General features: G+C 43.9%; 1 protein-coding gene across 2 annotated transcripts in view; it reads right to left on the bottom strand.

Annotated features, from left to right (window-relative positions):
- The window catches only part of nr3c2 (nuclear receptor subfamily 3, group C, member 2), a 327,756-nt gene that overhangs the window by 74,210 nt on the left and 228,138 nt on the right, over positions 1-25,408 (bottom strand). For both annotated transcript variants that reach the window (XM_067992205.1, XM_067992200.1), the window contains one exon: positions 10,157-10,305. In XM_067992205.1, coding sequence (XP_067848306.1) covers positions 10,157-10,305 — 149 coding nt within the window. The remainder of the gene's footprint in view (positions 1-10,156; positions 10,306-25,408) is intronic.

Here is a 25,408-nt window from a genome sequence, read left to right as displayed (position 1 = left end):
AATCCATATACTCTTTCTACCTCGGGACCTTCAGCAATCCAGAACATAGAGCCGAGCCCTGAGTATAGACTCAGATCCTAAGTACTGGCCCAGGACTGGAAGTCCCCAGTCCTTCGAAAGGATCACAAGCATGCCAGCCAGGAATATGATGGAGGTGCTGCGTCGGAGACAGTGGTGATGGTCAGAAGCGTAAGCATTGGGCAAGCGGCTCTGCAGAGAAGGGACAGATGAAGGGACTGTTAAGATGTTTTTAGTCAGGGAGAAGCCACAAGTGCCAAAAGAGATTAAGCACGATTAACATGAGAGCACCAAATCTCTTTGGAGCGAAATCTGAAGTCCTAAAATAAAATATTTTGTTTTGTATTTTTAAGCCCACTTTTGCTCACAGTTTGCTCAAACAATATGTGCATCCTTGATAATAAATATCACCAAGAAGTAATCTAATTCAGTAGTTCTTAAACATTTTTTGCGTCAGGTTACACTCAAAAATAAATCTTTGCTCTTTGTGCTCTTCCAGTTAAGGATACAGCTAAAAAAGTCAATTTCTCTCTTTTTCTCTTTTACTTGTTTCCTTTTCTCCTCTTCTCCAATTCTGTCCGTATGTCTCTCATTACCGCTTTTGTCTCTCCTCCTCTGTTCATCTCATCTCTCATTTCTGTCTCCCTCCTCCTTCTCTACTTCTGTATCTCTTCCTCCTTCAGTTCTGTATTTCTTCCTCCTCCACATCAATCACTCACTTTTATACCACCTCTGCCCCTCCTTCTCCCTCTCTTTCACTCTCCCTTTTACTTTTCACTCTCTCTATCACTGCTCGCTTTCTTACTTCACACCTTGTTGTTTTACTTCCCCCTTTACTTTTGACTCTCTTTCATTCTCTTCCTCTAAGTCTCCTTCTTTTCTTTTGCATTTTAGTAGGTGTGAAGCACTCAGTCATGTAGGTGAGATGGAAGCACTCAGGGCATGCGGCCAAGTTGGTTTGTCAGCTTGAATTCAGGCAGCCTGAAAGGAACTCCAGCAAACAGCCGCCTGGGAAGAAGTTAGAGTGGAAGGCTGAACAGGTAGGCACTTAGGATGGGTGGGTGACCAAGTACACCAGAAACCACTTGAGTTGAGTGTGTGGGCGAGCAAGGGGGCTGGGAAGCAGCTGGGTGGGTGGGCTGGAAAACTTTTGGGTGGGTGAGCGAACAGGGGGAAGATGGCTGGCAGTTGAGGGGGCAATGTGCCAGAAAGCAAGCGAGCAAGAAGACAAAAAGGGGATCTTTGCAGCCAAACAAGCAAGCAAGTCAAGAAGCAGGTGAGAGTCCTTGCCGACTATAATTGCAATTTGGATCTTAAGAACATAAGAAATAGGAGCAGGAGTAGGCCATACAGCCCCTCGAGCCTGCTCCGCCGTTCAATAAGATCATGGCTGATCTTCAACCTCAATTCCCCATATCCCTTGATTCCCCTAGAGCCCAAAAATCTATCGATCTATACCAGCCTTGAGTATACTCAACGACTGAGCATCCACAGCCCTCTGGGGTAGAGAATTCCAAAGATTCACAACGCTCTGAGTGAAGAAATTCCTCTTCATCTCAGTTTTAAATGGCTGACCCCTTATCCTGCGACTATGCCCCCTAGTTCTAGACACTCCAGCCAGGGGAAATAACCTTTCAGCATCTACCCAATCAAGCCCTCTGAGAATCTTATATGTTTCAATGAGATCATCTCTCATTCTTCTACACTCCAGAGAATATAGGCCCATTCTACTCAATCTCTCCTCATAGGACAAGCCTCTCATCCCAGGAATTAATCTAGTGAACCTTTGTTGCACCACCTCTGAGGCAAGTATATCCTTCCTTAGATAAGGAGACCAAAACTGTACACAGTACTCCAGGTGAAGTCTCACCAAAGCCCTACACAATTATAGTAAGACTTCCTTACTCTTGTATTCCAACCCCCTTGCAATAAAGGCCTACGTGCCATTTGCCTTCCTAATTGCTTGCTGTACCTGTTTAGTAACTTTTTGTGTTTCTTGTACGAGGACACCCAAATCTCTCTGAACACCAACATTTAATAGTTTCTCACCATTTAAAAAATATTCTGTTTTTCTATTCTTCCTACCAAAGTGAATAACCTCACATTTCCCCACATTATACTCCATCTGCCACCTTCTTGCCCGCTCATTTAACCTGTCTATATCCCTTTGCAGACTCTTTGTGTCCTCCTCACAGCTTACTTTCCCACCTAGCTTTGTATCATCAGCAAACTTGGATACATTACACTCGGTCCCTTCATCTATGTATTTAATATAGATCGTAAATAGCTGAGGCCCAAGCACCGATCCTTGCGGCACCCCACTAGTTACAGCCTGCCAACCTGAAAATGACCCGTTTATCCCTACTCTCTGTTTTCTATCCTTTAACCAATCCTCTATCCGTGCTAATACATTACCCTTAACCCCGTGAGCCCCTTTGTGGCACCATATCAATTGTCTTTTGAAAATCCAACTATACTACATCCACTGGTTCCCCTTTATCTACCCTGCTAGTTACATTCCTCAAAAAACTCTAATAAATTTGTCAAACACGATTTCCCTTTCATAAAACCATGCTGACTCTACCTAATCATATTATGATTTTCTAAGTGCCCTGTTACCACTTCCTTAATAATGGATTCCAGCATTTTCCTGACAACTGATGTCAGGCTAACTGGCCTGACATCAGACCCTGTTTTCTCTCTCCCTCCTTTCTTGAATGATCTTTTAGTAAATTGGACCGCCTAATGGCTATGTAGGCAAAAATAAAATATTTTTGTATGGGTCAAGGAATCAAAATAGGAAGTATGTGTTGAATGGAATAGTCAATTCATTTAACGCACTTAACAGGAAACAGGAATCTGAGGTTATTGTGGATATATCTAGTCCAATGTTTACCTAACTTGGAAAATATAAAAGAGGTACTGTGTTGCATTGGTAAAGTATGGACAAAAAGAAAGGGTGTTACTGTTTAAGGCCTGAGCTTAGACTCATCCTATGCAAAGTACTGGTCACCATTCTGCAGGAAGAATATTATTTTGTATGAGAGGGTGCAGAATGGACAATGAGGGTGATATTAGGTCTTTGGGATCTAAATTATGAGGTAATGTTAAGAATGTTGAGCTTATTTTAGTTGGAAATGAGATTTCAAAATAACCTAGCAGAAGTTTTCAAAATTATGATGGGTTGACAAAGTTAGTATAAATTATTTACACTGAGAAATGGTTAAAAAACTTGGAAACATGATTTTAGAAATGAGGAATTTGGAAGTAGGTAGGGAATTCAGACAGAACTATAGCTGCTTGGAATAAGTAACGAGGTAACGCCATTGAAGCAAAGAATAAATGGATTCAAGAGACAATAAGATATTTTTGTGAGCCAGGAAATCCAGGAAACAAAACAAGCCAACATTATAATTTTCAACTGTAACTCAGAACGAATAGAAGAATTATAACCCGAGGACATGCTGGTGCTGGCTTCTGATTCACTGCAGTTTGCCTCATTTGCATCTAGAGCTTGATGACCATTTTGCTTCTGTAAAGCTAATCCTAGTTAACAGGGACACCAATTGATCTGATTAGCAAGGGAGGAGAGCTACTTGTCAGGGGTCAAGGTCAACAGTGAGAGACAGGAGGATGGTGTGCCAGCCTGCAAATATCAATATCACGGATGCCCTTTAGGGCATTTCATTAAGAGAAATGCTAGGCTTGATCCACTAATAAAGGGGAGACTGTCTAGAGTATGGATTTCCCAGGAAATGTGCCACTTATTCTCTCTACATCGCAGAACCACATAACTGGAGAACATCTGGCATAGGTGTGAAGCGCTTCTAATGAATCAGGAAAATTGAGAAAAAAGATTTTCTTTAACTTTCCGGTAGCTTTCTTGACCCCATTTTTGGACAGGAGCAATCCTCAAGAGCAACATTAAACACAGACAATTGGTCCATTACTATTTTCTACTGATACTGCTTCCTGCTTATGCATGTCTATAATTTTGTATCAAATAGGTGAAAAATAGCCCCAAGACTTAAAGCTCTGGGCATTTGTTCATTAAGAGCAGAGAAACAGAATCACAGTAAGGACTGGGGAACAGGAACTGGAACTAGTAAAAGGTTTTTAATACAAACATACAGTTCTCTTTCATTCTTCGATTGATATACATCCTCTACACGCTGTAGGATTAAAGCCAATGGAAACAAAAATCAGCAGAGGTGTTTAACGAGTGGCCAAGCTGATATCACGCGTTTTATACTATAGTCTAAAGTCAAAATTACCCCCATAATCTCTGGTCTGATATCATAATCATTCCACCTGAAGGTGTGATATGAGGAAAAAGAAGAACAAAAGCTTTTAAGCTGGGTAAAAATGAACTCTTACAGGTCTTGGGGCTCTATAGAAAGTTGAGAATGGGAAACCACATTCTTCACCACCTGCCTACAATTTCAGAATGGCATTTTACATGATTGCTTAAGACAGTCTTGTGCCGGGACGGGTAAGCTCGAGGTACAACCGCTATTGGGTCCCGAGCCTGATCTAAATGAGACCGATGAGCCATAGAGGCATGCTGGGCATCCCCAGGCAGCTCGTTGGCAAATCGGCATTGCATTTCGAGTCGCTGTGTCACCGGTCTGCAGTTTAGTCCAGGAAGGGAGGAAGGGGTAAATCGGGAGGTGATCAGGAGGGTGCCGATCGGGTGCCGGCAATGGTCTTCGCCACAGCAGTGCAGGTGGAAAAAGCACCCCTGCTTCTCCCGGTTCCACTTCCAGGTAAGTTTTTTTTTTAAGCGAACTTACCTTTTTGGTGGCAGCCTCCAGCGGTTCCGTTCAGGACTGCTGGTTAGGCCACATGCAGACCAAATTTCCAGAACGCAGCTGGCAGGGCAGACCAATTTTGCAAAGGGGACCTCAAATAGGTGTTAGCTCCCCCATTTGCATATGCAAAGGGACAAATGCCTGTTTCAGGCACAGGCCTTGGACGTCTCTTTTTCTGCCTTTACCAATATGGCAGGCGGCACAGCCTGTAAAACGGGCACGGTGTCAGCCGATTTCTAGGCCATGGTTTCTCCAGAACCAATCAAGTTAGGCAATACTTTTATGGCGTGTGGAGAATGCTTAGACAGGGGATGCTGGGTTGCTCTTGCAGAGAGCCAGCACTGACTCGACGGGCCGAATGGCCTCATTCCATGCTGTAACCATTCTATGATTCTAACCATTCTATGATTGAAATGAAAAAGAAACTTTTGTTACAGCTCTATTCAGTTGTTGGTTTTTGGATCAGCTTATCATATTCCAATTTAACTTACACGTAGCTTCATTAAAATGTCTCTCAAAAATAAAGGAGGCAAGTTTTGTAGCTATTAGACTACTTGCCCAGTTTGTAACGTTAATCAATGCGACCAAACCAAAGCACAAAGTGTAGATGATGTTCATGAAACGAGAGGCTTGTTTTATCTACAGTATTACCTGAATAACCAATTTTTATGCCTGTAGAAATGATCTGGTTGAAGCACTTGCTGCCAGTGCCTTGAGCTGAGCGGTACCTTTGATTCTATAAAGATACAGAATCAGATGCAGAACTCACATAACCACATTACCAAGACTAGTGTCATCTTAGGCCACCTGGGCTCCTACCAAGGTTGCACCACAATTCAGGCAACAAATGTCATTCTTTAAATACAGTCGAAATATATTCTAAATACCCAAAGCACATGCAGTCTCTGCCAGCTGCTTTTGTGAAATATAGAGCATGGTATAAGTGATTTCAACAGAGTGAAATTACCACAAAATCAGCAAAAAATAAGTTCTTCAATTGGATAACCTAGTATAGACACAATCGTATAAATAACTAAAGAAAGAAAGTCTTGCATTTATATAGCTATAGTAACACTCTGACCAAGAAGGAAACATTGAAGTCCATCTGAAGCCAACAGCTTGCATTTTCTACTTTTTCCCTTTTATAAGTTTCTTGTTACCACAGAGAAAGGGTTGGTGGATAGGTGACCGCGCCCCCCCACAAAAAGCATCTATCAAAGTGCTGGCCGAGACAAGGGGCTCGATTTTCCCAGCAAATTGCGGGTGCGTTGGGGACGGGGAGGGGGGGAGAGGGCTCTGAAAATCGGGGAAATCCCGTTTGGGTTCGGAGCTCGGCTCCAACCCGCAGACTTCCGGGTTCCCCATTGACGCATCTGGGTGCGCGCGCCTCCTGAATGCGGAAGTCCCACCAGCAATCAAAGCTGGCGGGATGATCATTTACATAGTTGTTGAGCTAGTTTAAGTACTTGAAGTACTTAATTTTCTCCACATTTTGGCAGGGGTGCGATTTTCAAGCACCCTCAGCGTGTTTCCCGTGCTGTGGGACACACTCCATGTTGCAACAGACGTGTTTCAACCAGCAGCCAGTGGGAGCTTCAAATGCTTATTTGACAGATGGGGAGAAAAGGTCACTTATTGCAGCAGGGCACTTTGTTCTTTCAGACAAAGTTTTGGCTGCACGATCTTTGTGTTTGCACTGAAAATTCTTACTTTCCACTCAAAATTCTGCTGTTCAAACATACTTAACTACTTTGCGGACCCCCTCAAACTCACACTGTCAGGATGGGGGGGACGTCATGGCTGCATTCACCATCACATCCGAGGACGAGCAACATCACCAGCCTCGCCAGGCACGGCGTCCACCTCCGCCACGTGGAGCTCCACACCATGGTGCTGAGCCACAGGCACCTGGACAAGAGCACAGAGGGGCAACAACAGAGAGGGGCACCCTTGAGGAGGCCCCATCCATATCTGCCACCCACATTGAGGAGGAGGAGGAGACAGAGGAGGAGGAGCAGGAGCAACCCATGGGCAGAGCAGTGGCTCACCTGGCTGCTCATGAGGCCAGGGAGTCACTGATATGTGAACGGTTCTCCTAACATCAGACAGTGTGAAGAGTCCAGTCCTCACCATCTGGATAGAGCAGCGGCCACACCAGCCCCCTCCCCACTCCCTGCACAAAGCAGTCCTGCAACTACACATACACCCACTGGAGAGTGACCCAATGGGTGGCATCAAGTGTCGGCGTTCATGGTGACTCTCATGAAAGGGGCCTATTACAGAAGCGGGGCAAGAATGGCCAAGACGTGGCTGTAGTTGTGACAATAATAATATTTAATGTGAGTCTAACAAAAAGCAAATATAAATAAAAAACATGACAAACTGTCAAACACCATTGTGCATCCCCTTGGTGCTTACAAAACCTTCGCCTTTCTCTTCCGTCTACTTCTACGTGGTGTATCACTTGTGGCTGCAGCAGAGATAGTGGCGGGTTGCTCTTGTTCATGCCCTGACCGATTAGATGCTTTGGGCCTACGCCCTCTGGGTTTCGGTGTCCATGAGGGCCCCTCCAAAGACTGCTCCACCTGCAACTGTGCAGGGGCAGACTCGGCCACCTGGAGAGGAGGCAGCATTGCGGGTACTGGTTGAGAGGGGGGCAACGGGTGAGACATCGGAGCACTTGAGTGGCGTCCCCACTTCCATGTCCCCTATCGCCATCATTTCTCCCCTGGGCCACTCCTACCACTCTGCTAGACAATAGTTTGGAGAACATGTGTGAAGCCTTGTAAGGCCAGTGCTAGTGCATCTGCCTGCCTGTTTAAGGCAGCAGAACGTTGTTCACTGTGAGTCTGAATGGCCATTGTCAGGGCCTGAATGGACTCATTTGTGAGCTGTGCTTGAAGCTCAATGGACACTAGCCTTCCCTCTATCGCAGACATTCCCGCACTTACCCGTGACAGTATCTCAGGGATTTGCTCACGTCCCTGTGACACTATCTCAGAGATTCCCTCCTGCACCTGTGCCACTTATGCAGGAGTTGGACTCCTCCATCCTCTGCGCTATTGTGGAGAGTGCGCGTGGCACCTGTTCCAGCACCTCGCAAATGTGCTGCTGTCCCTCGATCATTCTCCTTTTAAAGGATGGCCCTCAGGGTTCAGCATCTACGTCCAGATAAACAGTGCCTGGAGAGGAGTGCGCCCACCGACGCGGACTCTCCACAACTGCCCCTGCCACCAGTGTCTGCTCGTGCTTACACGTGTGTGGTGACTCACCAGGTGCCAACCCAACTAACTGAGAACTAGGACCCACTGAGGTTTGTGTATCTGCATTGGAGGATGGCACGCTTAGATGTGACGGTGCACCCTCAGAGGTTGACAAGTCCTTTGAGGAATCGCCCTCTGCCGTCACAGCGGTCGCTGAAGGCCCTGTAAGAGAACAGATGACAATATTAAGCGTGCTCACAGATGTGTCATGTTGCGATGAGCATACTGAGGTGCTGAAGATGGTGGGGCATATTAACATCAATTCAAATTGTGTGTGCTGAATGTTAAAGTTCTGTCACCAGGTGTTTGTCGGGTGCCAGTCTCGGCGTCCCCGACAGACAGGCACTCGAGGGTTCGGCTGAGCTCCAGCGCCTCCTGCTCCTAGTCTGTGAGGACGACGATTTGTTGCAGCCCCCCTCCGGTCCTCGCCCTCTCCCGTGCATTCTGAGCTCCCTTCTCCTATAAGTGGAGAAAGTACAGATGTGTGAGTGAGTGATGGTGACGTGGCCAACCGATGAATCCATTGGTTTGGGTGAGGCTGACCGTGAAAGAGATGCATCAGAGGGTGAGTATGAGACAGAGCCATGACATTATATGAGGATTGGGTTGAATGGTAATGGTGGGATGACTAATAGGGAGGTGAGGAAGTGCTGAGGAAGTGCAGGTAAGTTGAGGATGAGCCTTATGTGGGTGTGAGGAGTGATGTGATAGAGTGTTGGCAGTGCAGAATGAGTTGTGGGGTGAGGGCGGTGATGTGGAAGACGGAGTGTAGGAGAATGAGTAAGTGTACTCACTTTGGCTGACCTAGTTAGGTCATTGAAGTGCTTCCTGAACTGGACCCAGGTGCGGGAGATGTTGCTGCTGCTGGTGACCTCCTCTGCCACCTCGAGCCAGGTCTTCTTGGTGGCAAAGGCAGACCACTTCCTCCCGTCCGCCGGGTAGGACACATCCCTCCTCCTCCTCACCCCATCCAGTAGCACCTGGAGTGAGGCATCGCTGAATCTTGGAGCAGCCTTGCCCCTGTGTTGCTCCATTGTGGGTGTTTGCTCCAGGAGCTGCCATTTGAGGAACTTCCCCTTTAAATAGAGCTCTTCCAGCTGACAGCCTGTGATGTGGGTGCTGTGCAGCTTTCGGACGGCAAACCCAGAAGCCACATTAAGCGGCTCCAATTGACTCGCGATCGCGTGGGGAACGGACATTTTTTATTGGGCGGGTTACCCATGTGCCCAATCACCCCCCCCCCTCCCCCGCTGCCATCCCGCAGCCACGCTAATATCGGGGCCAAGGTGCGGGAATGCAGTCTAAAATTTGCATTCTCTTTGGGAAAGCACTTGGCCTCAGCTTGCCTGCCTTCCCTGATAGCATCACTGTAACTGGTGTAAAGTCAAATTCAGAAAAATACATTGAAGTTTATGTTCAACTCCTTCCTAACTTCAAAAATGTAATGGGGGTTGAATGCCTGTGAGCAGAGGTTTGCACCTGGGTTCAAGTCTGCTAACACGGAGCCTGTTTTCCCTGATTTGACATTGGTACAAGTGGGGCAGTAAACATCTGCACTGTCTGCTCACATGACTCCAAAATCGACCATTACAAATAGCGGACATAGGAAATCTTCCCATTACATTAACAGTATCACTAACACGTCGACCAGAGGAAAACACCACGGCTGCAGAGCAAAATAACCAAATAAGTGATCTGGAGAAAGGCCTCCGAAGAACAGTGCAACGTACAATACCACACACAAGGAACTGAGCACCTCAGGCCACGTTTTGTCTGATTACTTTCTGTGGGGACAGAAAAATGCTACAGCAGAAGAGATCAAATGAGATTAAAACTAAATTGTCTTTTTTTTTTGGAAAACCATACCTTATGTTTCCCACAGAGGACAGCTGTGCTTTTCTGTACAGCCGGCTGGATGCTATTCATCTGATTGTGTATTAATCGCAGTATTGTACTATTCAGCAAGTACTGGTAAATAATTAGACATGCAGGGCAAGCTGGGAAGTGCAGCTGGTTTGGTTAACTGAAAAAAAAAAGGGATGTAAAAGAGATGAAGCGGTTTACCTTCCACGGCTCTTTTGAAGAAAACTTTACAACTGCCACAGGTAAGGACACCATAATGGCATCCCGATGCCTCGTCCCCACAGACCAAGCAAACCTTCGAAGGTGCTGAGGTCACTGATGAGCAGCTCCGATCCAGTCTAATTGGGGAGCTGAAAAACAGGAAATTTTACAACTTTAGAAAGATGCACAATACTTCTTTTGTTGACAGGCTTGAAAAATCAAAGTGCTATTACTAGCTGGACATGTTTACATTAGTCTAAAAACAAGCGATGCCATTTTGCATGACATGGAGATTCCATCAGCATTCATTACATATTGTAATGTATTGCACAGTACTGACAATAAATCTTCCAGAAAAGACTAGCTTTGTGATTCTTAAGGGTAAACATTAGAAATTTGTGCTCCCGCTGCAGAGCCTCACCCAGCAGGAGTGCATATTAGAAATTCAGGTACGGGGATCAGCTGGTCCCACACTTCAGGTCTGGCCCATAATGGGGAGTAGCTTAACATTTCACTTCAAAATATAACCTGACAATTATATATCTGAAAATCACATTGTAGCAAATAACCTTGCAATAGCCTAGTATTTATCATACAATTTTCAGCTTGGATTACCCTAAGTCATGGCAGGAGATCCCAGAGCCGTGTCATGTTCCTCTTGTGAGATGTGGGAATTCAGGGCTCCTTCCTGTATCCCTGATTCCTTCACCTGCGGGAAGTGTGTCCAGCTGCAGCTATTGTTTGACCGCTTGACGGCTCTGGAGCTGCGGATGGACTCACTTTGGAGCATCCGCGATGCTGAGAAAGTCGTGGATAGCACGTTCAGTGAGTTGGTCACACCGCAGATAAAAATTACTGAGGGAGATAGTGAATGGGTGACCAACAGACAGAGGAAGAGTAGGAAGGCAGTGCAGGGGTCCCCTGCGGTCATCTCCCTCCAAAACAGGTATACCGTTTTGGATACTGTTGGGGGAGATGGCTCACCAGGGGAAGGTGGCAGTGGCCAGGTTCATGGCACCGTGGCTGGCTCTGCTGCACAGGAGGGCAGGAAAAAGAGTGGCAGAGCTATAGTGATAGGGGACTCGATTGTAAGGGGAATAGACAGGCGTTTCTGCGGACGCAACCGAGACTCCAGGATGGTATGTTGCCTCCCTGGTGCAAGGGTCAAGGATGTCTCGGAGCGGCTGCAGGACATTCTGGAGGGGGAGGGTGAACAGCCAGTTGTCGTGGTGCATATAGGCACCAACGATATAGGTAAAAAACAGGATGAGGTCCTACAAGCTGAATTTAGGGAGTTAGGAGTTAAACTAAAGAATAGGACCTCAAAGGTAGTAATCTCAGGATTGCTACCAGTGCCACGGGCAAGTCAGAGTAGGAATGACAGGATAGCTAAGATGAATACGTGGCTTGAGAGATGGTGCAAGAGGGAGGGATTCAAATTCCTGGGCCATTGGAACCGGTTCTGGGGGAGGTGGGACCAGTACAAATTGGACGGTCTGCATCTGGGCAGGACTGGAACCAATGTCCTAGGGGGAGTGTTTGCCAGTGCTGTTGGGGAGGGTTTAAACTAATGTGGCAGGGGGATGGGAACCGATGCAGGAAGTCAGTGGGAAATAAAATGGTGACAGAAACAAAAGGCAGTAAGGGAGAGTGTACAGAACATGACCGGACAGATGGTCTGAGAAAGCAGGGCAAAGACCAAGGGAAGTCTAGATTAAACTGCATTTATTTCAATGCAAGAAGTCTGATGGGCAAGGCAGATGAACTCAGGGCATGGATGGGTACATGGGACTGGGATGTTATAGCTATTACTGAAACATGGATAAGGGAGGGGCAGGACTGGCAGCTCAATGTTCCAGGGTACAGATGCTATAGGAAAGATAGAGCAGGAGGTAAGAGAGGAGGGGGAGTTGCGTTCTTGATTAGGGAGAACATCACGGCAGTAGTGAGAGGGGATATATCCGAGGGTTCGCCCACTGAGTCTATATGGGTAGAACTGAAGAATAAGAAGGGAGAGATCACTTTGATAGGATTGTACTACAGACCCCCAAATAGTCAACGGGAAATTGAGGAGCAAATATGTAAGGAGATTACAGACAGCTGCAAGAAAAATAGGGTGGTAATAGTCGGGGACTTTAACTTTCCCAACATTGACTGGGACAGCCATAGCATTAGGGGCTTGGATGGAGAGAAATTTGTTGAGTGTATTCAGGAGGAATTTCTCATTCAGTATGTGGATGGCCCGACTAGAGAGGGGGCAAAACTTGACCTCCTCTTGGGAAATAAGGAAGGGCAGGTGACAGAAGTGTTGGTGAGGGATCACTTTGGGACAAGTGATCATAATTCCATTAGTTTTAAGATAGCTATGGAGAAGGATAGGTCTGGCCCAAAAGTTAAAATTCTAAATTGGGGAAAGGCCAATTTTGATGGTATTAGACAGGAACTTTCAGAAGTTGATTGGGAGAGTCTGTTGGCAGGCAAAGGGACTTCTGGTAAGTGGGAGGCTTTCAAAAGTGTGTTAACCAGGGTTCAGGATAAGCACATTCCTTATAAAGTGAAGGGCAAGGCTGGTAGAAGTAGGGAACCTTGGATGACTCGGGAGATTGAGGCCCTAGTCAAAAAGAAGAAGGAGGCATATGACATGCATAGGCAGCTGGGATCAAGTGGATCCCTTGAAGAGTATAGAGATTGCCGGAGTAGAGTTAAGAGAGAAATCAGGAGGGCAAAAAGGGGATATGAGATTGCTTTGGCAGATCAGGCAAAGGTGAATCCAAAGAGCTTCTACAAATACATAAAGGGCAAAAGAGTAACTAGGGAGAGAGTAGGGCCTCTTAAGGATCAACAAGGTCATCTATGTGCGGAACCACAAGAAATGGGTGAGATCCTGAATGAATATTTCACATCGGTATTTACGGTTGAGAAAGACATGGATGTTAGGGAACTTGGGGAAATAAATAGTGATGTCTTGAGGAGTGTACATATTACAGAGAGGGAGGTGCTGGAAGTCTTAACGCGCATCAAGGTAGATAAATCTCCGGGACCTGATGAAATGTATCCCAGGACGTTATGGGAGGTTAGGGAGGAAATTGCGGGTCCCCTAGCAGAGATATTTGAATCATCCACCGCTACAGGTGAGGTGCCTGAAGATTGGAGGGTAGCAAATGTTGTGCCTTTGTTTAAGAAGGGCGGCAGGGAAAAGCCTGGGAACTACAGACCAGTGAGCCTGACATCTGTAGTGGGTAAGTTGTTAGAGGGTATTCTGAGGGACAGGATCTACAGGCATTTGGAGAGGCAGGGACTAATTAGGAACAGTCAGCATGGTTTTGTGAGAGGAAAATCATGTCTCACAAATTTGATTGAGTTTTTTGAAGGGGTAACCAAGAAGATAGATGAGGGCTGTGCAGTCGACGTGGTCTACATGGACTTCAGCAAAGCATTTGACAAGGTACCGCATGGTAGGTTGTTACATAAGGTTAAATCTCATGGGATCCAAGGTGAGGTAGCCAATTGGATACAAAATTGGCTTGACGACAGAAGACAGAGGGTGGTTGTAGAGGGTTGTTTTTCAAACTGGATGCCTGTGTCCAGCGGTGTGCCTCAGGGATCGGTGCTGGGTCCGCTGTTATTTGTTATTTATATTAATGATTTGGATGAGAATTTAGGAGGCATGGTTAGTAAGTTTGCAGATGACACCAAGATTGGTGGCATTGTGGACAGTGAAGAAGGTTATCCAGGATTGCAACGGGATCTTGATCAATTGGGCCAGTGGGCCGATGAATGGCAGATGGAGTTTAATTTAGATAAATGTGAGGTGATGCATTTTGGTAGATCGAATCGGGCCAGGACCTACTCCGTTAATGGTAGGGCGTTGGGGAGAGTTATAGAACAAAGAGATCTAGGAGTACAGATTCATAGCTCCTTGAAAGTGGAGTCACAGGTGGATAGGGTGGTGAAGAAGGCATTCGGCATGCTTGGTTTCATTGGTCAGAACATTGAATGCAGGAGTTGGGATGTCTTGTTGAAGTTGTACAGGGCATTGGTGAGGCCACACTTGGAGTACTGTGTACAGTTCTGGTCACCCTATTATAGAAAGGATATTATTAAACTAGAAAGAGTGCAGAAAAGATTTACTAGGATGCTACCGGGACTTGATGGTTTGACTTATAGGGAGAGGTTAGACAGACTGGGACTTTTTTCCCTGGAGAGTAGGAGGTTAAGGGGTGATCTTATAGAAGTCTATAAAATAATGAGGGGCATAGATAAGGTCGATAGTCAAAATCTTTTCCCAAAGGTAGGGGAGTCTATAACGAGGGGGCATAGATTTAAGGTGAGAGGGGAGAGATACAAAAGGGTCCAGAGGGGCAATTTTTTCACTCAAAGGGTGGTGAGTGTCTGGAACTAGTCAAAAAGAAGAAGGAGGCATATGACATGCATAGGCAGCTGGCAGTAGTAGAGGCAGTAGTAGAGGCGGGTACAATTTTGTCTTTTAAAAAGCATTTGGACAGTTACATGGGTAAGATGGGTCTAGAGGGATATGGGCCAAGTGCAGGCAATTGGGACTAGCTTAGTGGTATAAACTGGGCGACATGGACATGTTGGGCCGAAGGGCCTGTTTCCATGTTGTAACTTCTATGATTCTATGATTCTATATTCTGCCACAGTTATTGGCTTTTGTCACAATACACGGCACCTTTTAATATTCCTTAAATGGGGTCTCCCCTCAGAAGTGCAAATGGTGTAGCAACGAAACATGGACACAGAGGAAATTCAGCACGAAAGGTGCTAAGAAGATTGTTTCTGTTGTTTGAAATGTAATTTGAATCATTTGATTTTGTTTTATTATCTCTACAGATCAAACTACTGCAGCTCAAATCATTTAGTACCCAGGCGTTCAGTACTATCTGGAGACCTTGTTGCCCATTGGTGTCTCCCAGAACACCCAATGCTGGCAAAAAGAGCTGATCCAAACTGGAATGAAATCACCACTAACTCCACCATCCAACCTATACGCAGGCCAGAGCGTGTTACGTGAATGCAACTCTTCTTATGTTTCAAAAATGATGTTGGTAAAACAATCGAGCTTCATTCTCGGGCTTTATGAAATTATCTGAATTTCCTGACATTGCTATCTTTTTACAGCATTCTGGCCTATTCATTATCCTATAGGTGATACACATTTAGCTATCAGTCATACTGTTGTTGTCATGCTGCAAACTTCTCCCATCTATGTATTACTCTACATATTTACAGTGTACTAGTTCTTTAAATTAGGGCTATAATATAGCTCAATCAAAAAGCTATGTTTGTCAACATCCAAGAGTCAATGCTGCTACATTAATTGTTATTTGCAAATATGTTATGCACCAGAGATTCTACTGTGGCAGATCAACAGATTATTTAAACTGTTTATCTACCACATTTTGCATCACTAATGATTTTTACTGATGTTTTGTCCGGTGACACACACTGACCCAAAATAACGAGAATTTATTGTCAAATAAAAAGAGAAGTAGAGAAACACAGAGTATTTCTATACTGAAAGTAATAAAAAACTTAAAGGGTGCATGTACTCATGCATTGAAGAGTTTTCAGATAGATTCAGTTCATGGAACTGTCAGCTCTAAAAACTTCCTTCAATGTCGGCCACTGCAGTGGAATGCCTGGTCTGCAGGCTGAGTATTTGTAACACACTTTACATGTTTCAGCTTAAGGGCTTGAAATTATGGGTTAGTGACCACTAAAAAAGTGCACACTGGAATTTCATCCGAATGCATGAGCCCATCTGTTAAAAATAGCACACAGAGTAATTCTGACCCCAGGTTTAAATAGTTATAATTAATATTAGCAACAGACACAACTGGGGAGAATAATGACAATACCATATCAAAAGGTGCATCATTGCACAGTCTTCTGCTTAGTAACATGGTCTGTTAAGACATTCTACCAGATGACAGTGCCCTACTAGCTTCACTGAAGGCTGACAAAATGTAGGTCTTGTGTAAGTGTATCAATGGACCATCCTCTCGAATATTCAGGCATTACAACAAAATAAATAAAAACATCCCGGTTTCCTTTGGAATAAGATTGACAGTAAACATCCAGTTTGTAACTATGGAACTCTCTGTCTGACTCAATAAAAACACTGCAAGTTTACAAAAATAAATTATGGCATCCAAGAGTTTGCTTTAAATAATTTTTCAGAGTGTTTCCAATTATATTTTCTCTAGCACCATTGAAGTGCACAGGAACTGCAGGAACTACTCAGCAAGTAAAATATGCATAATTTAAACAATTGTAACCTTTACCAGACAACTCTATTGACTGTGGATGTTTTGCCTCACATGTTGCAAAATAATGAACAGTTTACAAAATGAGTGTAAACGTCAAGATGTCTGCGATTCAGTCCCAAATTTAGGAACATCCAACATTAAATCTTAAACATTACACTGGCACTGTGACCAATGCCCATGATACCTTGCCAAAATTTGCCCAACACTCAATTTCCAAACAGAGTGAAAGGGAAATATATTTTTATCCAATCTTGGAAAAGTCCTGTGTATACAAATAAAAGGAAACTATCTGACATCCATCTCATTCGCAAACTGTAGAGCACAATGGGGCAGCAAAACTGAAGCTTGTGTCAAGTGGGATGACTTTCACCAGGGGTCTCAGTGTCTTTAATGACAGAGAGGAAAGTCTAAACCTGACATACATAAGAACATAAGAACATAAGAACATAAGAAATTGGAGCAGGAGTAGGCCAATCGGCCCCTCGAGCCTGCTCCGCCATTCAATAAGATCATGGCTGATCTGATCCCAACCACAAATCTAAAGAACACAAGAAGTTGGAGCAGGACCCGGCCACATAGCCCCTGGGCCCTCTCCGCCACCCACAGGGCATTGACCGATCCGAACTCAGCTTCATGTCCAATTTCCTGCCCGCTCCCCATAACCCCTAATTCCCTTTACTTCTAGGAAACTGTCTATTTCTGTTTTAAATTTATCTAATGATGTAGCTTCCACAGCTTCCTGGGGCAGCAAATTCCACAGACCTACCACCCTCTGAGTGAAGAAGTTTCTCCTCATCTCAGTTTTGAAAGAGCAGCCCCTTATTCTAAGATTATGCCCCCTAGTTCTAGTTTCACCCATCTTTGGGAACATCCTTACTGCATCCACCCGATCAAGACCCTTCACAATCTTATATGTTTCAATAAGATCGCCTCTCATTCTTCTGAACTCCAATGAGTAGAGTCCCAATCTACTCAACCTCTCCTCATATGTCCGCCCCCTCATCCCCGGGATTAACCGAGTGAACCTTCTTTGTACTGCCTCGAGAGCAAGTATGTCTTTTCTTAAGTATGGAGACCAAAACTGTATGCAGTATTCCAGGTGCGGTCTCACCAATACCTTATATAACTGCAGCAATACCTCCTTGTTTTTATATTCTATCCCCCTAGCAATAAAAGCCAACATTCCGTTGGCTTTCTTGATCACCTGCTGCACCTGCATACCAACTTTTTGATTTTCTTGCACTAGGACCCCCAGATCCCTTTGTACTGCAGTACTTTCCAGTCTCTCGCCATTAAGAAAATAACTTGCTCTCTGATTTTTCCTGCCAAAGTGCATAACCTCACATTTTCCAATATTATATTGCATCTGCCAAATCTCCGCCCACTCACCCAGCCTGTCTATATCCCCTTGCAGGTTTTTTATGTCCTCCTCACTCTCTACTTTCCCTCCCATCTTTGTATCATCTGCAAATTTTGATATGTTGCACTCGGTCCCCTCCTCCAAATCGTTAATATAGATTGTAAAGAGTTGGGGACCCAGCACCGACCCCTGTGGAACACCACTGGTTACTGGTTGCCAGTCCGAAAATGAACCATTTATCCCAACTCTCTGCTTCCTGTTCGATAACCAATCCTCCACCCATGCCAGAATATTACCCCCAATCCCGTGATTTTTTATCTTAGGTAATAATCTTTTATGTGGCACCTTGTCGAATGCCTTCTGGAAGTCTAAATACACTACGTCCACTGGTTCCCCTTTATCCACCCTATACGTTATATCCTCGAAGAACTCAAGCAAATTTGTCAGACATGACTTCCCCTTCATAAAGCCATGCTGACTTTGTCCTATTAAATTATGCTTATCTAAATGTTCCGTTACTGTCTCCTTAATAATAGACTCCAAAATTTTACCCACCACAGATGTTAAGCTAACTGGCCTATAATTTCCAGCCTTCTGCCTACTACCCTTTTTAAATAACGGTGTTACATTAGCAGTTTTCCAATCTGCCGGGACCTCTCCTGAGTCCAGGGAATTTTGGAAAACTATCACCAAAGCATCCACAATCCCTACTGCCACTTCCCTCAAGACCCTAGGATGGAAGCCATCAGGTCCAGGGGATTTATCCGCCTTGAGTCCCATTATTTTACTGAGTACCATCTCTTGAGTGATTTTAATCGTATTTAGCTCCTCCCCCCCGAGAGTCCCCTGTTTGTCCAGTGTTGGGATATTCTTAGTGTCCTCTACTGTAAAGACTGAAACAAAATATTTGTTCAGCATTTTTGCCATCTCCATGTTTCCCACCATTAATTTCCCGGTCTCATCCTCTAAGGGACCTATGTTTGCCTTAGCCACCCTTTTTCTTTTTATATAACTATAGAAACTCTTGCTATCTGTTTTTATATTTTTTGCTAATTTCTTTTCATAATCTAACTTCCCTTTCTTAATCAATCCTTTAGTTACTTTTTGCTGTCTTTTGAAGAATTCCCAATCTTCTATCCTCCCACTAAGTTTGGCTACCTTATATGTCCTTGTTTTTAGTCGGATACTATCCTTGATTTCTTTACTTAGCCACGGATGGCTGTCATTTCTTTTACACCCTTTTTTCCTCAGTGGAATATATTTATTTTGAAAGTTGTAAAATAACTCCCTAAATGAACACCACTGCTCATGTACCGTCTTACCCTTTAATCTATTTTCCCAGTCCAATTTAATCAATTCCGCTCTCATACCATCATAGTCTCCTTTATTCAAGCTCAGTACGCTTGTTTGAGAATCAACCTTCTCACCCTCTAATTGGATATGGAATTCAACCATGTTGTGGTCGCTCGTTCCAAGGGGATCCTTAACTAGGACATTATTAATTAATCCTGACTCATTACACAGGACCAGGTCCAAGGTTGCCTGCCCCCTTGTAGGATCAGTTACATACTGCTCAAGAAATCCATCCCTGATGCACTCAATGAACTCGTCCTCAAGGCTGCTCTGCCCAATTTGATTTGTCCAGTTGATATGATAATTAAAATCCCCCATAATTATGGCTGTTCCCTTATTACATGCCCCGACTATCTCCTGATTAATACTTCTTCCAGCAGAGTTGCAACTATTAGGAGTCCTATATACTACGCCCACTAATGTTTTTTTTCCCTTATTATTCCTTATCTCCACCCAAACTGTTTCATTATCTTGATGCTTTGTCCCAATATCATTTCTCTGTATTACAGTGATTCCTTCCTTTATTAACATAGCCACCCCACCTCCCCTTCCTTCCTGCCTGTCCTTCCTGATTGTTAAATACCCTGGCATATTTAATTCCCAGTCGTTGTCACCCTGCAGCCATGTTTCTGTAATGGCCACAAGATCATACCCATACGTAGTTATTTGTGCCGTTAACTCGTCCATTTTATTACGAATGCTACGTGCATTCAGATAAAGAACTTTCAAATCTGTTTTGTGACGCTTAGTTCCTGCTTTTTCCTTTTTTAACACTTTACCTATTACTCCATACCTTCTGTCCCTTCCTGTTACGCTTTCCTCTCTCTCCCTGCTCAGGTTCCCAACCCCCTGCCACTTTAGTTTAAACCCTCCCCAACAGCACTAGCAAACACTCCTCCCCAACCCCACCATTGATCCCCTGTACCAACTAAAAGACAAAAGAAGTTCTATTCATGTTTTCTCCCTTGTAGACATTAGCAGGATGCATTATAAGATTAGTACTGAACTATTTGGGGAGTTCAGACAGCTCACCGAAAGGCTGAGTGCTGAACCTATGGCCTGCCCTCAGTCCTCCTAAACACGGGTACAACCCAGTAAACGTTTGCTACTGTACTAAGTACTTGGCGTTATTGAGGTTAAATTTGACCAAATAGTTTTTTTTTAAACCAATCCCCTAAATAAACCTTCTAGGTAAACCTAATAAAACCCAAAATGTATTCGTTTGAAATAGTTTTTAAAAATGTGGAACAAATTTTGCAACTCTGCCCTGCATTACATTCCAATAATAGAGTGAATTTCTAAGGGCTGATTGAGACTTTCTGCTTCCTTCCAGGCTCTCTCACTAAAAGAGCAAATAATAGAGCTAGAAAACTTGTGAAAATTCGATTAATATTATTAATATCTTTATCATTTTATATTTTCAGCTATTTTATCAAATCTTTTATACACTTCCATATCTGCATCTCATCCTCTGAACCAACAGAAGAAAATATATTGGAACATGTACAGAGGCATGAAAATGATTGGAAAAATACTGTAGAAAGATGCGGTCTTGTTAGTATGTACTATTAAATGGCCAATCCAACACTGACAGGAATACATCCAGTACTGTAGCTGCCTGGGTGGCAGAAACATGATGCAGGAGCTACTGTAATCACAAAGAACTACTGTGCTCTAGTCAAAGGTTAATCATTCCCAAATGTTATTCACAGAAAAGGAGCCCAGGATGCTGCAGTCATTTTTCTCTTCATCTGTATCAAAGAGAAAGAGATTTCTCTCTCATCAAATACCTTTGTCAACTTCCATTGTGGCATCAGGGTGAAGATGCATCTTGGTGATGTGGATGTCTCTAGGTTAGTACTGTACCGTTAACAGGCTTGTTACGATGTCTCTCCATTATCTGCTGCTTCAGCTTAATCCATATGCAAATCCAAATCAAATCAATAGTGTGTAGTTTAATCAACCACTGGTACACATAGGCGCCTCTAAAGTCAATCTCATCAAAGCCCAATTAAAGCAACAAAGAAATGAATGAGTGAAGCTGCTTTTATCTGGTGAGCATTAAAAACATAGTGGGCACTTTTCCATTTTGTCTAACTGGAAATCTTCCACTAAGATGCTGAGCATTCACTTTTTGTAAAAAGAGTTACAGCTCAGAAAGCTGCACACAAGGTTTCTATTTTTTTCTTGAGAACAGCTGTGCCTTCACAATATTTTACTAGACTGTGAAGCTTGTGAACGAGAAGCATGTATGGCAGGAAACTTTTCATATTTGGGATGTCAGGGGTGAAAAACTTATGAGAGGCCGCTCCTTCTTCTTTAAAGTGCCACAGCACTCTATTAAAAAGATCTATAAAACACTGCAGGGTATGAATAACCACATAAATTATTTTGCCACTGGCACTCTTAAAAGTAGCCAAACAGATGGCCAGCAGCCAATAAAGGGAAGGTGCTTTGCAATGGCAGTGCACCTGTGCTTTGGAGTTCTGCAATCAGCAGGGCTGGCCGCAATATCCATGGGTCAAAGCAGACTGGACAGTACACCGGAATCACGTATAACCTATAGAATCAGTGTATGGCATGCTTTGCATTTGCATAAATTAGAAATGGCCAAATCTGCCTGATCTTCCGGGGTAGGTCCCAATTTCATGTGCTTTGTAAATTCCTGACCTGGATTGGGCCTCACACTGGGCCATCCCCAAAGGGAGAGTGGGAAGGGAAAACATCTAGCATATAAGCAGCCCTTAAAATTATGAAGTTGGGATTTAAAAGGTTACGTTACTTAAAGATAAGTGGGTCAATGTGGGAACAAAATCATTTCTTTAAATTGGAATGGATTTTATCATAGCTCAGTCAATGCAGTTCCAGGCAACAGCAGCAGTTATTCCACTATTCACTCAGAATCGCTCTATTTATTATAATTATTTCCTACAGATCAGGTTAAGTATCATCCCAGAAGGTACTATGCATGTATGAAAACTTTCAACCAGGGGCTTGAGGGTCATTTTTCCCATTCTCCATCACTGAACAATCTAGATTGTAGGATCCCCATATTTAATCCTCCCAAAATATTCCACCAATTTAATGAGTTTAAGCAAAAAGTAAACTAAAAAATAAACACACTTCCTGTCAGTCTCTCAGTTGGTGCTCTCTGGGTTTCCAGTGAATTGGTTCAGATATGGAGTTTTTAATCATGATGACAGTCAAAGGGTTTTGAGAGTGAAATGAATGTCTGACTCTCGAGGTGAGGGTCACTTGGCTTCTCCATTGTAACTGAAGTAATTGTGCTTTAGAATAAAAATAAAATGGTTTTCAGGGCGATGTTGCAAGCTGTTAAATTTCTGTGAAATGACCTGAAAGGTTCATATTGTGCACAATGTGCATTGCTTATTCTTATTGACAGAACTACCAGAAGGCTTTGGCTTGATCAAACTATTTATGGAGTTCACAATTAATATCAATGGCGATGTAAATGTACCTTGAATATAGCATGGTTCTATTTTTAAAAAATAAAACAAATAATAAAGAAAAACAAATATTGGCTCTGGCGGAGCTCAGCATCATGTTCAAGAAGGCACTTTCAAAATAGTTTTGCCCTCATTTCACATACTATATATTTCAGCACTTTGGCTGGAAATGCTATTTAATGTTCCTGCTCAGATTTCTAAAGGTAAGCTCATAGATAAAACCTTTTCTCAGTAGGAAATACCTAATCAACTCACACACTTGAAGAAAACTTGTTAACAGCCATCACAGTGCAAGTGCTTTGACATGGGGGCCAAAGTCTCCACTGAGACCCATGACTCCCACATCAAGCACCAGTTTCACCAACTACACATTCATGTACACCATGGTACTGCCCCTCTCTTCCTAACTGACAAATCTAGCAACTATGAGGGGAGAAAATGCAAATCAAAAATAAATACATTCCACCTCGCAACTCGATCTCTCTTTGTCTTTCACCAAGAGGGTCTCCCCTACACCCCCCCACCCCCACCCACAACAAAAATTTTCCCCTCGTCACCGCCCCACTCAATAGGGGACCTCCCTCTCTCTCTTCCCCTAATAGGGTCTCTTTCCACCTCCTCAACAATCTCTCTCTCCCCTTCAACAGTTTCTCTCTGTCTCTCCCCACTCTCAGGGTCTGCCTCTCAATAGCAAGTTATTATGATTTAAAATGCATTGCATGAAAGGGTGGTGGGAGCAGATTCAATAGTAACTTTCAAAAGGGAATTGGACAAATACTTGAAAAGGGAAAACTTGCAGGGCAATGGGGAAAGAGCAGGGGAGTGGGACTAATTGAATAGCTCTTTCAGAGAAGGCACAGGCACTATGGGCCTCCTTCTGCGCTGTATGATTCTATAATAACAACATTTTGCATTTATAGTGTGCCTTTAATGTGGAAAAATGTTCCAAGGTGCCTCACAGAAGCCAGGACTAAAATTGGCACTCAGCCAAAGAAAGAGATATTAGAAGACGTGGGTTTTAAGCAGGGCCTTAAAGAAAGGTGGAGATGTGGAAAGGTTTAGGGAGGGAATTCCAGAGTGTAGGGTCTAGACAGTTGAAGGATATGGGATTTCTCTCTCTCTCCTCTTTAACAGGTTCTCTATCTCAATCCCTTTTCAGGAGGGTCTCTTTCCCTCAGAATAGAGTGCCTATGCCCCATCGGCAAGATCTCCCTCCCACAACAAACACCTCAGCATTCTTTCTCAATGTTCTCCTTCAACAGGGTCTTTCTGTTTTCCTCCCAAGTTTCTCTCCATTTCCCTTCCTTCTCACCCATAACAGCTTCACTTTTGTGCTGCCCCAACAGGGTCTTTTTTCCTTTCTTCCCTCACCCCTCCACAGAATCTGTCTCTCTCTCACTCCTAGACAGACAAACCTCTCATTAACATAAGCAAGGATCTAACGCCTGTTTTAGGCAGCTGTCAAGAAAGCTTGAAAAATCATCTGACCCGATATGGAGTTGGACATATTTACGGTGTCTTTGGGCCGTGGATCCTGCGAAATTGATCTTTTTGAATCCGTTTTGCACCTACACATCCCATCGTTTCCACCCTAGTAATGCTGAGGGAAACTGTCAAATCTCAACTTGGACCACTTTTAACATTTGTTTAAAGATGTTGAGCTGCGACTGCACGACCGCTTATGCTGCACAAGGTGCTTCCCAGCAGCTCACCTGAAATATTTTAATAGCCTTCATCTCAAAGACTGAAAAATATGTAACAGATACTCAACTTTAATACGGTAACATACATAAGGTAGTGGCATAGGAAAACAACTGGTGCAAAGTTTACATAAAGTAATGGAGGTGACACTGACTAGCAAACATTTTCAAAGCACCTGCACAAACGATTAATACATGTCATTTATCAAAAGGTACAAATAAACTGAATCATTAACCCTGTCCCTCCAAGTTTCTTTCAGGTTTTTGATTTTTTTCTTCTGAATGCATTTTACAAAGATAAATATAGACATTAGGGGGTTGGCTTTACAAGTTAGCACTCCTGGCATGCAGCATCGATCGATGGGAGGGTAAGTCAGCCAGTCGGGCAAGGAGGCAGCCAACCTGATTCTTGGCCCTCCTAATTTTCCAGTTATTATTTTAATGATTGGAAAATTGGGAGGACTGCAAACCAGACACAGAGGTAACATTGGTTTTATTTACTCTCTCATCAAGCAAGGCTCCAGATCGGGAATGTTAACTGGAAAATTACCTCTAGGCATCTATTGATATTGGTTGTACAAACAAGTCCACTAAGTAGTCACTCACTTATTGTACTGCGTCAGGCAATAGCCTGGATCCTGATGGCAGTGCTGTTAAGTAAATGAGACAGTACAACTGTCTCAGCAAGACCCTCCTGAACAGACAGTTTTCCCTGATGCCCCAGGCAGCAGTAGTGCCGGGGCAGCATTGTAAATGCTACCTCTTGTGGCGCTGGCCATTATGATTGGCTGTAGGCAGGATGAATGCTCAGCCCACCTGCACAAGCCACTGATTCAGTGTCTAATGTTGCCAACCCTCCAGGATTGCCCTGGAGTTTCCCGAACTTAAAGGTTAGTCTCCTGCGAGCAATCGGGGAGAAAAATCATAGGGACATTTTCCTCTCCTGTTTTGCTCCAGCTAGACTCACAACAAACAAACAGCAGGACTGCAACACACCCTGGATGCAATGTGGCCCTGGCGTATGCACGACCACACAATGGATAGAGCGGTTTCTGGAATGCAGAGGATTGTGGGTATTTCAA

This window comes from Heptranchias perlo, chromosome 1, assembly GCF_035084215.1.
Source record: "Heptranchias perlo isolate sHepPer1 chromosome 1, sHepPer1.hap1, whole genome shotgun sequence".
NCBI classification, from domain to species: Eukaryota; Metazoa; Chordata; class Chondrichthyes; order Hexanchiformes; family Hexanchidae; genus Heptranchias; species Heptranchias perlo.
Note: the sequence above shows the minus strand (reverse complement) of the source record. Positions and strands in the feature narration are given on the sequence as shown.